The sequence below is a fragment of the Lupinus angustifolius genome, chromosome LG18 (assembly GCF_001865875.1).
Source record: "Lupinus angustifolius cultivar Tanjil chromosome LG18, LupAngTanjil_v1.0, whole genome shotgun sequence".
NCBI lineage: Eukaryota > Viridiplantae > Streptophyta > Magnoliopsida > Fabales > Fabaceae > Lupinus > Lupinus angustifolius.
In genome coordinates this window covers 14,367,044-14,379,148 of record NC_032026.1, presented here as the reverse complement: position 1 = coordinate 14,379,148, position 12,105 = coordinate 14,367,044, and the positions used below count along the sequence as shown (strand labels likewise).

General features: G+C 33.0%; 2 protein-coding genes across 2 annotated transcripts; both read right to left on the bottom strand.

Moving 5' to 3' along the window:
• On the bottom strand, positions 378-2,680 carry LOC109333192 (probable aquaporin TIP-type RB7-5A). The gene is made up of 3 exons (XM_019568522.1): positions 2,438-2,680; positions 1,438-1,685; positions 378-908 (listed from the first exon to the last, which is right to left on the bottom strand). Exons 1-3 carry the CDS (start codon positions 2,562-2,564, stop codon positions 534-536), a joined length of 750 nt encoding a protein of 249 aa, XP_019424067.1. The 5' UTR covers positions 2,565-2,680; the 3' UTR covers positions 378-533.
• Positions 6,831-11,491, bottom strand: LOC109333191 (uncharacterized protein At1g04910-like). The gene is made up of 9 exons (XM_019568521.1): positions 10,798-11,491; positions 10,579-10,669; positions 9,604-9,680; positions 9,273-9,361; positions 8,989-9,178; positions 8,628-8,809; positions 8,252-8,354; positions 7,698-8,026; positions 6,831-7,415 (listed from the first exon to the last, which is right to left on the bottom strand). Exons 1-9 carry the CDS (start codon positions 11,056-11,058, stop codon positions 7,142-7,144), a joined length of 1,596 nt encoding a protein of 531 aa, XP_019424066.1. The 5' UTR covers positions 11,059-11,491; the 3' UTR covers positions 6,831-7,141.

Sequence of the window (12,105 nt, the reverse complement as noted above, 5' to 3'; positions counted from 1 at the left end):
CTGTATCTCAAGGTTAAAGGTTCGATCTCTAAGAGTGACACTGTTGAGAGGGACAATCACGAATTCTGAAGGGATTAGTCTCTTACCAAAAAAGGTGAAAGAATACCTTGGTAGTACTAAAAATTAACAGAAAGCTATAGTTGATATTAGTTGGTGTTTCTTGAGGGAGTTAGCTACTGCTTACAACTTTATAATTGTACAAACTGACATACTTTGAAGAATTAGAATCATTTATACTATTTTCCAAAATACTTTTTTTATGGCATGAGTGACATTAGAACTTGGAAGCACCCATGGTTAAAGTCTGTGAGGTGAATTAGATTGAATTGATGTGCGGATTTCACATGGCAATATTGTACCTATAGGGGGGAAAACCATTCAATTCAGAGTTTGATTTATAATTTACATGTTCACAAGCATTGGATAGATAATTGATAAAAAGAAAAAAGAAAGCCTAGAGGCCAAAACAACAAACATTGAACAAAGCTGAAGCTTGAAATTACACACAAGAACATGAATTCATGTAACTTTTTTTAAGGATAGGTTTCAGTGGCAGGGACAGCAGCATAAGAACCAATGAAGATGCCACCATAGATCAACCCAGCTAAGCCTCCACCAATCAATGGGCCAACCCAATAGATCCAGTTTTCAGCGAAGTTACCACTAACCACAGCTGGACCAAATGATCGAGCCGGGTTCATTGAACCGCCACTGAATGGACCGGCAGCTAAGATGTTTGCACCCACAACGAACCCAATAGCAATGGGTGCAATGGTCCCCAATGAGCCCTTTTTAGGGTCAACTGCTGTGGCATACACAGTGTACACTAATCCAAATGTGATAATGATCTCGAACACAACACCTCCTAAGGCGTTCACTCCAGGAGCCACTGCATGGGTTGGAATGCTCTGCCAAAATTAAATACCCCAAAAGGATTAAAACATGTATGCAGTCAAAGTGTGCCAATTTTATACAGTAATATTGTATCATCCGCCATTTATATTTAATTATTATTGACTTTTTAATAAAAATAATCTAAATGATGTACTAACCGTATAAATATTTATATTGACAATGTAAAAATATTATACTATAATAGAATCTTCAATTATCAACTTGCTTTAACATTTTGTTATAGTGAAAATGAAATTGTTTAGGAGTTTAATTTTAATACATTGATAGTGTAGAAAATATCTATAGTAAATTTTTCCCACAAGAGTTTATTTTGATTTGTACACTCTCAACATCACCCCAAATGCAACATATTAGATATTTACATACCAGTTTCCTAGATACCATTTTTTTAATATCAGTGACTAGTGTAGAAAAAATGAGTGATGGACTCATATTATGGTATACTGATAAGGAACAATAATATATTGTAAATATGGGTAACAAATTATGATGTAAAAATTGGTGAGTGAAGAAAATAAAGACCTTAGAGGTGACAAAAGAGAGGAGTAGAGATGCAACAATAGAACCAAGCAATTGGGCAATCCAGTAGAAGAGACCAGTGAGGATAGTGATGTTGCCTCCAATAGCCAATCCAAAAGTGACAGCTGGGTTCAAATGGCCACCAGAGATGTTTGCTGCAATGGAAACACCCACAAATAGTGCAAATGCATGGGCCAATGCTACTGCTACAAGCCCAGCAGGATCTAAAGCTGCATCTTTTGTAACCTCATCTACACCAACAAATTTGTGCTATTACTATATGCACATCAACACTGGCATGGGATAATATTAAGTTGCTACTGTAATTTATTTTATTTAGTTTTCAAATAATTTTGTGACTTACTTTTTGTTTTTAAATCTGTTTAAGTGGTCATTTTTTATTTCTTTTATAGCTAAAACCCAGTTTTGCAATCATTCATTTTTACAAAATGATAACAGGGGTTTTTTTCAACAAAAAAAGAGGAGTAAAATGACATCAAATTAAATTTAAAAATTTGTTGAGAATTTAGAGATTCGTAAAAAAATTGCTGGATAAAACCAAAACTAAACCAAAAAAGTTACGTGACAAACTTAATAATCAATTAAGTAGTTTGTCTAGAAGTATACTATTGAATTGATCAATGGTAAGGGGTTGTTCATGTGACTTTTAAAGATAACTATTATAAAATCTGATGTGAAATATATATTTTGGTAGTATAATATTTGTCAGATTTATACATAGTCATTATAAATATTATACATATTGTAGATTATATTTTCGTAAGAGTCAATAACGATTACAATATCAATATCAATAGTGGATGATATAATGACAGTGTATAAAACTTCGTGTATTCATTTTTTCCTCATTTTTGTGAAAAAATGTGAAAATATATGTTAGCAGATATATACATGCATGTATATGGATCCTTTAATTTTCTAGTTGACACGCTTAACAGCAAATGTAATACAGATTAGTAACGAGCCAGAATGGAACACTTACTGTAAGCAATGGCTGATCCAACACCAGCAAACACAAAAATGAGAGTGGCATGAAACTCAGCAAGATAAGCCTTGATGGATGTAACACTAAAAGAATCATCAAAGCTACCAAAAGCTATTTTCACCATTTTCCAACTTCACTTGAAAGCAAAAAAAACAAGCTCAAGACCAAAATGATTAGAACCTTATTGCTACCTAATAATTAAGCATGTATTAATGAGGTTGTCTTGCATCAGAAACCTTTGCTAAGGTTTATATAACAACTTAACAAGTGTGTTACATAAAATATAATAGCTATGATTGTGAAGGGTGGGCCTCATAGACCAACCTGTACACTGTACACATGAGTTGTTGTATTATGTTTGCATGAATTAGTGGTGGAGGGAACCTAACCACCCTTGCACCTTACTTTCTTTTAAAAATTATAGGATAATGTTTTTGTTTTGATATTTTATTCACGAGATAATCATAAGCTAACTAATTAAGTAATGATTGGAATAAAATAACAAGGTCACGGGCATATTCGATAGTATCGTTTGTGTTTAGTAACAACTCTAATGATTTTATAAGTAGGTCAAGATTTTTAAGTTTTCAAAACAAGTATTAGGTTTCAGTAAATGAGTGCAATATCTAGACACCGACAGTATACAAATTTATATACATTCAATATATTATATATTATTCATTTGTATTAATTTTCTTAAAAGTAAATAATAATTAAACTTTAATAATAGATGATATAATAACAATGTATAAAATTCATACACTGCCAGTATATACATTATTTTTCTCTTCGTAAATAAGCATAATTGCACAACACAATGGTGCTAAGCCAATATATGATAAAAATCAACAATTGATAAATAAGTTAGTATGTCTATTTAATTAAAAAAAAAGGTTTTGTCATTGTTTGTTTGAATAGGTTTTAATTGAAAAATCATATTACAAAAGGGAGGCTTTTTTTATTTAAAAGATATTGTCAACATTATTCTCAGAACCAGACTGAACTGGACGGTTGACCGCTGACCAACTTGAAAACGGTTATGTGTTGCAATTTTAACTGCATGAGAGTTAAACCGTTTTGAACTAGGAAAATTCTGATCCGGCCGTGTTAAACCTGGTTAAACCGAATTAATCTGGGAAGTTAACCGGACGATTCACTTAAAAAAATGAAACACTGGTCTAATATTTTGTTTTATTACCATATAAAAAAGGTGAAGATATTATTACATCAATATAATTATACATAATTATTAATTAAATAAAGTCTTACATTTATATATAACTATATATTTATAGATAAAAAATATTAATTATGTATGGAATCATCTGGTCAGACCGAACTTTTTAACCGCTTAAATCGATTAAACCTAATACAGGACTTCTGACATCCGGCTCAGGTTTCATAACATTGATAGGCAGAAGTCATTTTCCCCTTATCAAATGATGAATAAAAGGAGGCTTAAATTAATGATGATGATAACTTGGGGTGGCAAAAAATATGTTTTGAGAGCATTATGATTCCACTATGATAACGATAGATGAACATGTCTCATATTTATCCTCAAATAGTAGTTGATAAGCTCTAATAATTGTCCATCCATTACTATGTTCACGTTTATCAAATGAATAAGCCAGAATTTTTATTCCAGATGGATACTTAGGCCAGCATTAAAAATTAAAAAGTTGTCGCAGTCGATGCCTCATTCATTTGGACAATTTTGAATCGTTCAATACCATGATTCCACGAGAGTGGTTGGACGGCTTAGTGGAATAACAACCTCTCGATGTAAATGAAATTTGACTCATTTCCGTTACTAGAGATCAATTAGTTGAAAATATATAAAACAAAAAAAAATATATTTCTGTCCTTAATTTATATTTTTATTCTTAAAAAAACACTAAAAAACCTAACTGACTCATGTAAATGTTGTCCTTTTCTTTCTATATTAAATTAAACCCCCTATAATTTTGTATAACTATTAATTAATCAAGAGGATTATTCATGATTATAGACGACAAACCCAAGGGGTTGCTGTCATAGTAACAGAGGAGCTAGCATATTATTGGTGTAGCCATGTAGTCATAATACATTCAATTTCTAGTCATGGTATTTTTTAAGATGTGATAGGCAATTAAGTTATTATCAAAATAAAAAGACATAATTTTCTTGTTCATCATCTTGGCCTTAATTATTTTGGTAGGGTAGAAAGAAAATAAAATAAGAGAAATTGAACAAGAAAAGAGTAAACAATACAACTAAATAATACAAAAATCCACTATATACTTTTTTATTTCTCTTTTTTTCACTCAATAATAGGCTCTAACCGTACTTGTATCATTTTGTATTAGTCTACTTTCTTCTTAACAATAATGACCGATCTCATTTAGTTGAAGATAAAATCAAATTTAATATTTTAAGCTCAATTATGTATATGAATAAAGCTTAAATGGTATATGCTTTATATTAAGAACTTAAAAGTAGCTCATAAGTAGTTTTTTGATAAGCAGATGAATCCCATTTACAGCGAGTACGGGTTGTACTCAATCCTTACGTATGCTATAGGAAGCGAAAAGAGAAATACAATAATGGAGATGAAATTGATACTATTTCTGTTTCTAGGGCTAGACAATAAGCAATTTTATGAATTATTCTATTATATTTTCTAACTTTGGTACTTGGAATTTTGGAGGACAATGATTTTCAATTTCCATTATACTTTTTACTTTGGATATTTTGATTTACGCCTATAATTTTATCTTATTTCATGTGTTTTTTATCATTTTGTACACGTATCCTTGAAAGTATACCTATGTTTTAAAAAAAAATGTGTGTGGACGTATCAGATACATATCGTATCTGACACACGTATCTGTATCCATGGTTCATAACATCCATGGATTATGGTGACAATGATTTTCAGTCAGAATCTCCACTTAGCTGGCGAAGGGAGTACCAAATTTACTCCAGTATTAAGGTCTTACATTCTCCCCAAGTTTGTTTTTGATGAAAACCTTCAAGGAAATTTAAGATTTGACAGTTTGGTTGAAACTGAAGTTTTCCTTGGCATTCAAAGTAACGAAGATAACCAGTGGATTGACACATTCTCCAGGGGGAGTAGTGGGCATTGAGTTTGTTAGGTATTTGTGAATGAAGAACTCTCGCACACACTTGAGGGGGAGATGTTGGATATTCCAATGAAAAAGTCTCATATTGAGCCAAAATGGATGGGTTAAAGAACATAAATGGACCCAAATGCAATGAAAGGGGGAAAATGCAATGAAGATATATGTTTCACTGATCTTTCTCAAGATGGTGCTAGTGAAGATCTAGTCTTGCTTAAAGATGAAGTGGATGATAAATCTCAACTAAAGATGATTTTGTTTCTGAGGGGCAAGTAGTTGAGGATAGTAATTCCAGAATGTGGAGTTCATGGAGAAGACACATGGTGAGAATAGTGACAACAAGGTAGGAGGTTTTTCTAGCTTCTTTAACAAAATCAAATCTCCCACTTTTGGTGAATCAACTCAAATATGTGAGAACATTGAACCTAGTGGACAGAGTGGCCTTGGAAATTTTGATCAAGATGTTTCTGTCAATGATAGAGAGAACATCTAGGATTGTAAATTCTTGCTTTGGTTCAGGCAGATTAGGTAGTTAGGAGTACATATATGTTGTGCCACAATTAGTGTTATTCTATTTGTTAAGAGATTGTGATTGATTAAAAAAATGTATTTAAGTTAAAATTTAATTATTAAGTATTTTTCTGACCAATCATATTTTATGGCACATGAAATGACACAAATTATGGGACAAAAAATGTGTTACTCGTAGTTAGACATTTAGTTTCAGTAATGATTATTTCCCAGTCTTATGGCACCTAAGGCTGTGCTGTATATGGCATTTCTGAATGTTGCCTTGTTTGTAGAAATGTTTAATTATCAAATGATAAGGTCATGCTCTTTTCTTCAACCATCTCTTCGGGTATGGAATTACACTGCTTAAAGCTTCACTTCCCCTTTCTTTTCCCACTATCATTGTCATTATATCATTTATATTTAATCACTATTGAATCTGAAATATAAGTAATACATTTAAAAGGTAAATGATGTATGACATCAATATTACTACTCATAATTTTAATGTTCATGTTGATAATTTATTAAAAACAATAAAGTGGATTTTGGAAGATTCCATTAGAACACACCCATTTCAAGATATTGAATTTAAATTAAGTAGAACAAGTTATATGACTGATTAAGCATTCAAGATCTTAAAAATTGGTGTTTTATTTGTTAATTATTTTAGGTGTAACATCTGTACTAGGAAGATATCATGAATTTTGATCCTATTTTTTTTCTTCGTAAATTTTAGATTGTTCAGACAAACAATAAATTGAAATAAAAGTTAAACTCAACTTGAGACAACCTGCGGCTAAAAAAGTTTACATTCGATCTACACCAAGCATGATATTAACATTTGCAACGCTTTGATGTGTTTAGTACTCTACTAATTTGAGCCACTCACCATAGAAATGGACCCTCTCATGATTTTACAAATACAAACCAAGTTTGTAAAATGAGGCATTGCAGTGACATTTCAATTTTCAATTGAAATTCTGATACCATCAACATAGTGAGTGAGGATTCTTGTATTTTTAGACCCACACAATTACCAACTTCCTCTGATGTTACTCATCTTTTATCATGAGCTGATCCTTCTACTTCCATTCACTCTAGTCTCAGCTTTTGTCGTCAGTTCTAAATCCACAAGTGGTCTCTGACATATGCAAGAGCTCGGATATTCGTGAAATTCTCCTCGTCCCGGTCTCACCTCATCTGGTTCTCCCATGAACCCTTTCTGGGATGCCTTCACCTTTCTGGCAAAGGTATCCCACTCCATCTCATGCCTTCCCATGAATAGTGGGCTAAGCTTCTTTGCATTTGGTCTGATAGTTCTTTTGTGACCCATATATCTCCTATCATAAACAAAATGAAAGGTTTGTTTAATAGAAGCACTAAGTTAGCAGCATAAGTGTGATAACAGCATAATTGTAATAGTTCTTTGCCTAAGTACACTTAGTACACTGGAATCGACTACTTGGTCATGTATGCACATAATAGCCACATTTCATAACAGAATAATAACAATCTGACTCCAGCTATTCCATTACAAGATTATGATGTTCAGAAACTAGAAGTTCTTGTAATGTATTAAATGAACAAAAGCGGGGCATTGTGTTTAATTTATATGTTCTTACCTTCGACCTGCAATAATCTTGGCCATGTTACCATTGTTGTTGGTGACAAATACATCACTTTCATCACAAACAATGTAGTCAATAGCAGCAAGGCGGGAAGAGAATGGAAGGAAAGGTACCAACTCTTCCTCGGCAAGCATCTCCTTTGTATACATGTTTGGAAAAAGATCTTTGAGAGGCTGCATAGTTTCATCCCCACCATATATTTCTCCTTTCGCAACATAGAGGTATGTGTCATTTGTAAAACCAAGTGCTCGCAACATCAAACCCACTTCATGAGGAGTAAGAGGACATTTCCCTCGCTTTCGCTCTCCATCAGGGCTCAAATCCTGTATTATCACATCAGTATAGAAATAGGTATCTTCAACTTTAACTCTTGCATGGCAAAATAATTTGTACTTGGAAAGCATATTAGGCTACTAGTTGAGAAACAATATTGGTTTTCAACACCTTCAGAAATTTGGCACTTGGATAAACAAAGGACAAGATGTCATTATCCTACAAATTGTACAAATAAGATTTTACAATTATATGTCAAAGGATTGCCGACTTACAGGCAATGTTGTCCACCTTTTTCTGATTTCACCAAGCTCGCGTCTCTCTTTTTCTCCCCCGCCAAAATAACAGCCTGAAAACGCGAGCATATCTGGCTCAAACCTGTCATAAATCAATTTTGGACGCTGTTATGAGAATCCAAATATTTCAGTGTCATCCCCTTTGCACCCCGACTTTTCTAAGTCATTGATTCTATTATTATGTTGCATCAGAAAGTTGAATTTCAGAGTTCCCCTTCTCAGCACCCCGAAGTATAAGTAAATAAATACTTCCAATCCAATATTTTCAAGTGTTCAACAATTACAACGGCAAATACAATTAAAACATTTTCAGAAGACTGTAAAGAAGATGTAAAAAGGGAAACATCAAACAAACCTCAAATGGACAGCTATGAAACGCCGTGCCATCTTTTGCATTCTCATAACAAGTCTTTGACCAAGTTCTTGTATAGGTTCTGTAAATCTCAATGCATGATAATTAACACGGCAACGTAGCTTTTGTAGCTCATTATCGAGATTACTTGCAAGCCTATAGTCAAACTTTGTCAATTGCACAACCTAGAAAATCAGCCAAATGTTAGCTACCATTACCAAATTATCAAAAACATTCTGCAAACTGACAACAACCAATTACTAATTTTCGTTATGACAGTCGTTACTGAATCAACATGTTTTCAAGTGAAATAATTATGCAATTTCGAACATTGTATCAATCAAGACGAGCAATGTGGCCATACCTGTCGTCTCAACAGTATTGGCAAAACTTGATCAAGATAATATTCAGAATCAGATTTCCTTGGGACACGCATTGTATATGGGGGTTTCTCCATTGAGCGCATAAACTTATCAGGAACTCTTCTGACAATAGTAACATCTTTTGCGAGATAAGAAATGAACCAATCGACATCGAAAATATTGATAAAGTCACTGTATTCAAACAAAAGTGATTTTATTAGATGAACCATCGCACACTTGATTCTTATCTGAGTATCGTGAAGGCATGATAGGATCTGCAAATTACCTGTCATCCTTCCAAAAAGAATGATGATCCAACTCAGGTACAACTAGTGTAGCATTAAGAATATGTGCAACAACAACAGCATCTGTTATCTGTATGAAGGAGAATGCTTGTCATTTCCGCGGAAAGGATTTATTCACTATTATTAAAAGAAACTTCAAAATCATCTGTGTGACTAGGAAAGAGAACCTATGAAGCCTCATATTCACTACAAATAATTGAATCAGAGACAAACACAAAAGGGAAGCCTAGTACATGAGGCTTCCACGTGGTGATCTTATACCAAAATCTTGTGATAAAGAAGTAGCATATCGTAAATTGAACTCCTACTTACCCCAGTTCGTTGTTGGTTCAGTCCCCCACTAGTTGCAATAAGCAAGTAGCCATTTGACATCCGTTCACTCACAGCAGCTATATTACCCAGATGCCAACAGAAAGTGAGACTTGGAAAAGTTAGTACAGTTTTCAGTCCAATCTGGGGGATATCGCTTGTTTTGTGCACAAACAATTCAAATTATAAAACGGTCCTTCAATTTGTTCACAGGTCACATAAGGCACATACAGAAAACAACCAACAACCCAGATCACATCATGCTAGCTTTTAGGCACATACATAGCTTACCAAGAAAACAAGAGTGTTCAGGACTTTCACTTGCAAGCATTACATATATGTTTAAATAGCACGGAGACTATGACTGTATCAATGAATTTCTGCTAACTCTTTAGTTGTGCTACGAGTAATCTGGAAGAACTTGATACCAAAAACAAACATACCTAAAATGCTTTTGATATCCAATGAAACAAACCTATGATTTTTTGGTAACAAAATAAGATTTACTAAACTGTGCACTTCAAATTTCCTAAAATAGCATTGGCAGTTGTTAATAGCTGAAATTTTGAGTACCAGGAAATCGTAAATTGTAAAGTCATGAAAGAAGGCGCATTTCAATGGTATTGTGACTATTGCCAATGAGTGTGCCATATAAATTATCAAGCATTAATTGGCTTTTGATTTCACTATAAATGCTTAAAACCTTTTTAATTCTAACTAGCTGCCACTGAGATGTTTAACAACTCATCCTAAGTACCAAGCTTTTAAATTGCAGCCCGCAATCGCAATTGTGGCTACAATATTGCCGTTTTGATAGTCTCCGCAACTATATTGCAACCACAATTGTCTGCAATGGCACTCAATATAACCACAAACACAATTTAAAACCATGCCAGCTACCATAATTAGGAAAGAACGAAAAATAAAAAACCGGAGTAATGACATTGTCAGCAAAACAGGTAGATGAATGAAACTTACAGGGAAAATTGCGTCCCCTTTGACTACATCCATAGTAATATTTAGAATAGTGTGATTTCCAAATATCAATTGGCGCACGATAACTCCCATCCTACAAAACAAGATTCACATGAAATAAGAAACTAGAACTTGAACAAACCAATAACAACAACAAAACAACAATAATAATAATAATAAAACAGGAAAGGAATGCATAGAGAAAAAGCTTATGATCCATACAAGTCTGGAATAGAAAGTGGGATGAACCAATCGTTGAGAATACCATTCAAGATCAGAAGCCATGTGACCCGTTAAAAGCGAAATCAAACCCAAACCGAACAGCATCAACCCACACACCACCGACCATGAGATCGGTTTCCTCTGTTGTCTACAACAAACCACATGATTATGCTGCTTACTGTTAACGTTGTTGTTGGGTTGCGGTAACAGAGACAGGTTCGTCGATAATAAACTGAACCTACCCATTTTTGCAACACCCATTTCATTCGTTTTCTTTGGGTCACAAAAACAAACCCCAATTTCTCATCATCATCAAAATCAATTTTTTTTCATTCTTTCAAAGTAGTAAGTTCCTTCCAAAATGTTTATGGGGGAAAAGGGAACAGTGGAGAGTATTAGAGTAAATAATAATGGCTGATTATTGTAAAGGTGAGATTTTGAGATGAAAAATGTGATAATCAATGAAAGTAAGTAATGTGGGTATGCATAGATGGTTGGGTTTCAACTACCCCAGATTTTATGGAAGATGAAACCCTAATTTAGGGTTTTTGTGAATTTATTGTTATGATTATGAAGAGTGTGATCACTGTGGTGTGGAACAACAGTGTTAGTGAGTGAGGAGTGTAAGGGAACAAGAATGGTGAAAAGCAACAAAGAATTCTCTTTCCTTCAAACCTACATGATCATGCTTTTCATTTTGTTGTGTGAAACATAATTAATTGATCCTTAAAAATAGGTATTTAAGCTTATGTGTGTAGATTTAGAAATAATTAAATGATACTATTAATTTATTAAATTTTAAATGAAATATTCTTGTTTAATATATATGTATTGTATTTCTCATCATTAAAAAAGATGGATAAATAAAATGAGAATAATAAATGCTAATAAATATAAGTGTAATTGAATTTAGGATTTATAAAATATCTACCTACATGAAATAGGATGAAATGGTCAAAACATTAATATATGTAATGAATAGATTGCCATTTTATATAATCTACTTGTTGGTAATGAAATTATGGCTTACATAGTTGTTGAATAGAAAGTTTTGTAGTCTTTCTTCTATTGAGATTGTTCTATATCTAAAAACTACAAATTAATTAATTCTTTACATAAAAAGAATCATAAAAGTAGATTAGTGATATATCAAAACTTAGCTTGTTGGTTGAAAATAGTCTAATAGTGAGTATGATCTACTCCATCCTTTACTTCAAGGGGGAAAAACAAAAGCGAAATGTTCTACACTTTTTATCTTTTCAGGTTAAATCTTACTTTGCTTTATAGTTTAAACTCTAGTGCGTATGT

Coding starts and splice junctions, on each gene's coding strand:
- LOC109333191 (XM_019568521.1), bottom strand. CDS start 11,058: ATGGGTGTTGCAAAAATGGGTAGGTTCAGTTTATTATCGACGAACCTG. Junction 9,681..10,578: donor AAGGGGACGCAATTTTCCCT/GTAAGTTTCATT, acceptor TGGGTAATATAG/CTGCTGTGAGTGAACGGATG. Junction 8,355..8,627: donor TTCATAGCTGTCCATTTGAG/GTTTGTTTGATG, acceptor GATTTATGACAG/GTTTGAGCCAGATATGCTCG.
- LOC109333192 (XM_019568522.1), bottom strand. CDS start 2,564: ATGGTGAAAATAGCTTTTGGTAGCTTTGATGATTCTTTTAGTGTTACA. Junction 1,686..2,437: donor TGGATCAGCCATTGCTTACA/GTAAGTGTTCCA, acceptor TTGTTGGTGTAG/ATGAGGTTACAAAAGATGCA. Junction 909..1,437: donor TCTCTTTTGTCACCTCTAAG/GTCTTTATTTTC, acceptor TAATTTTGGCAG/AGCATTCCAACCCATGCAGT.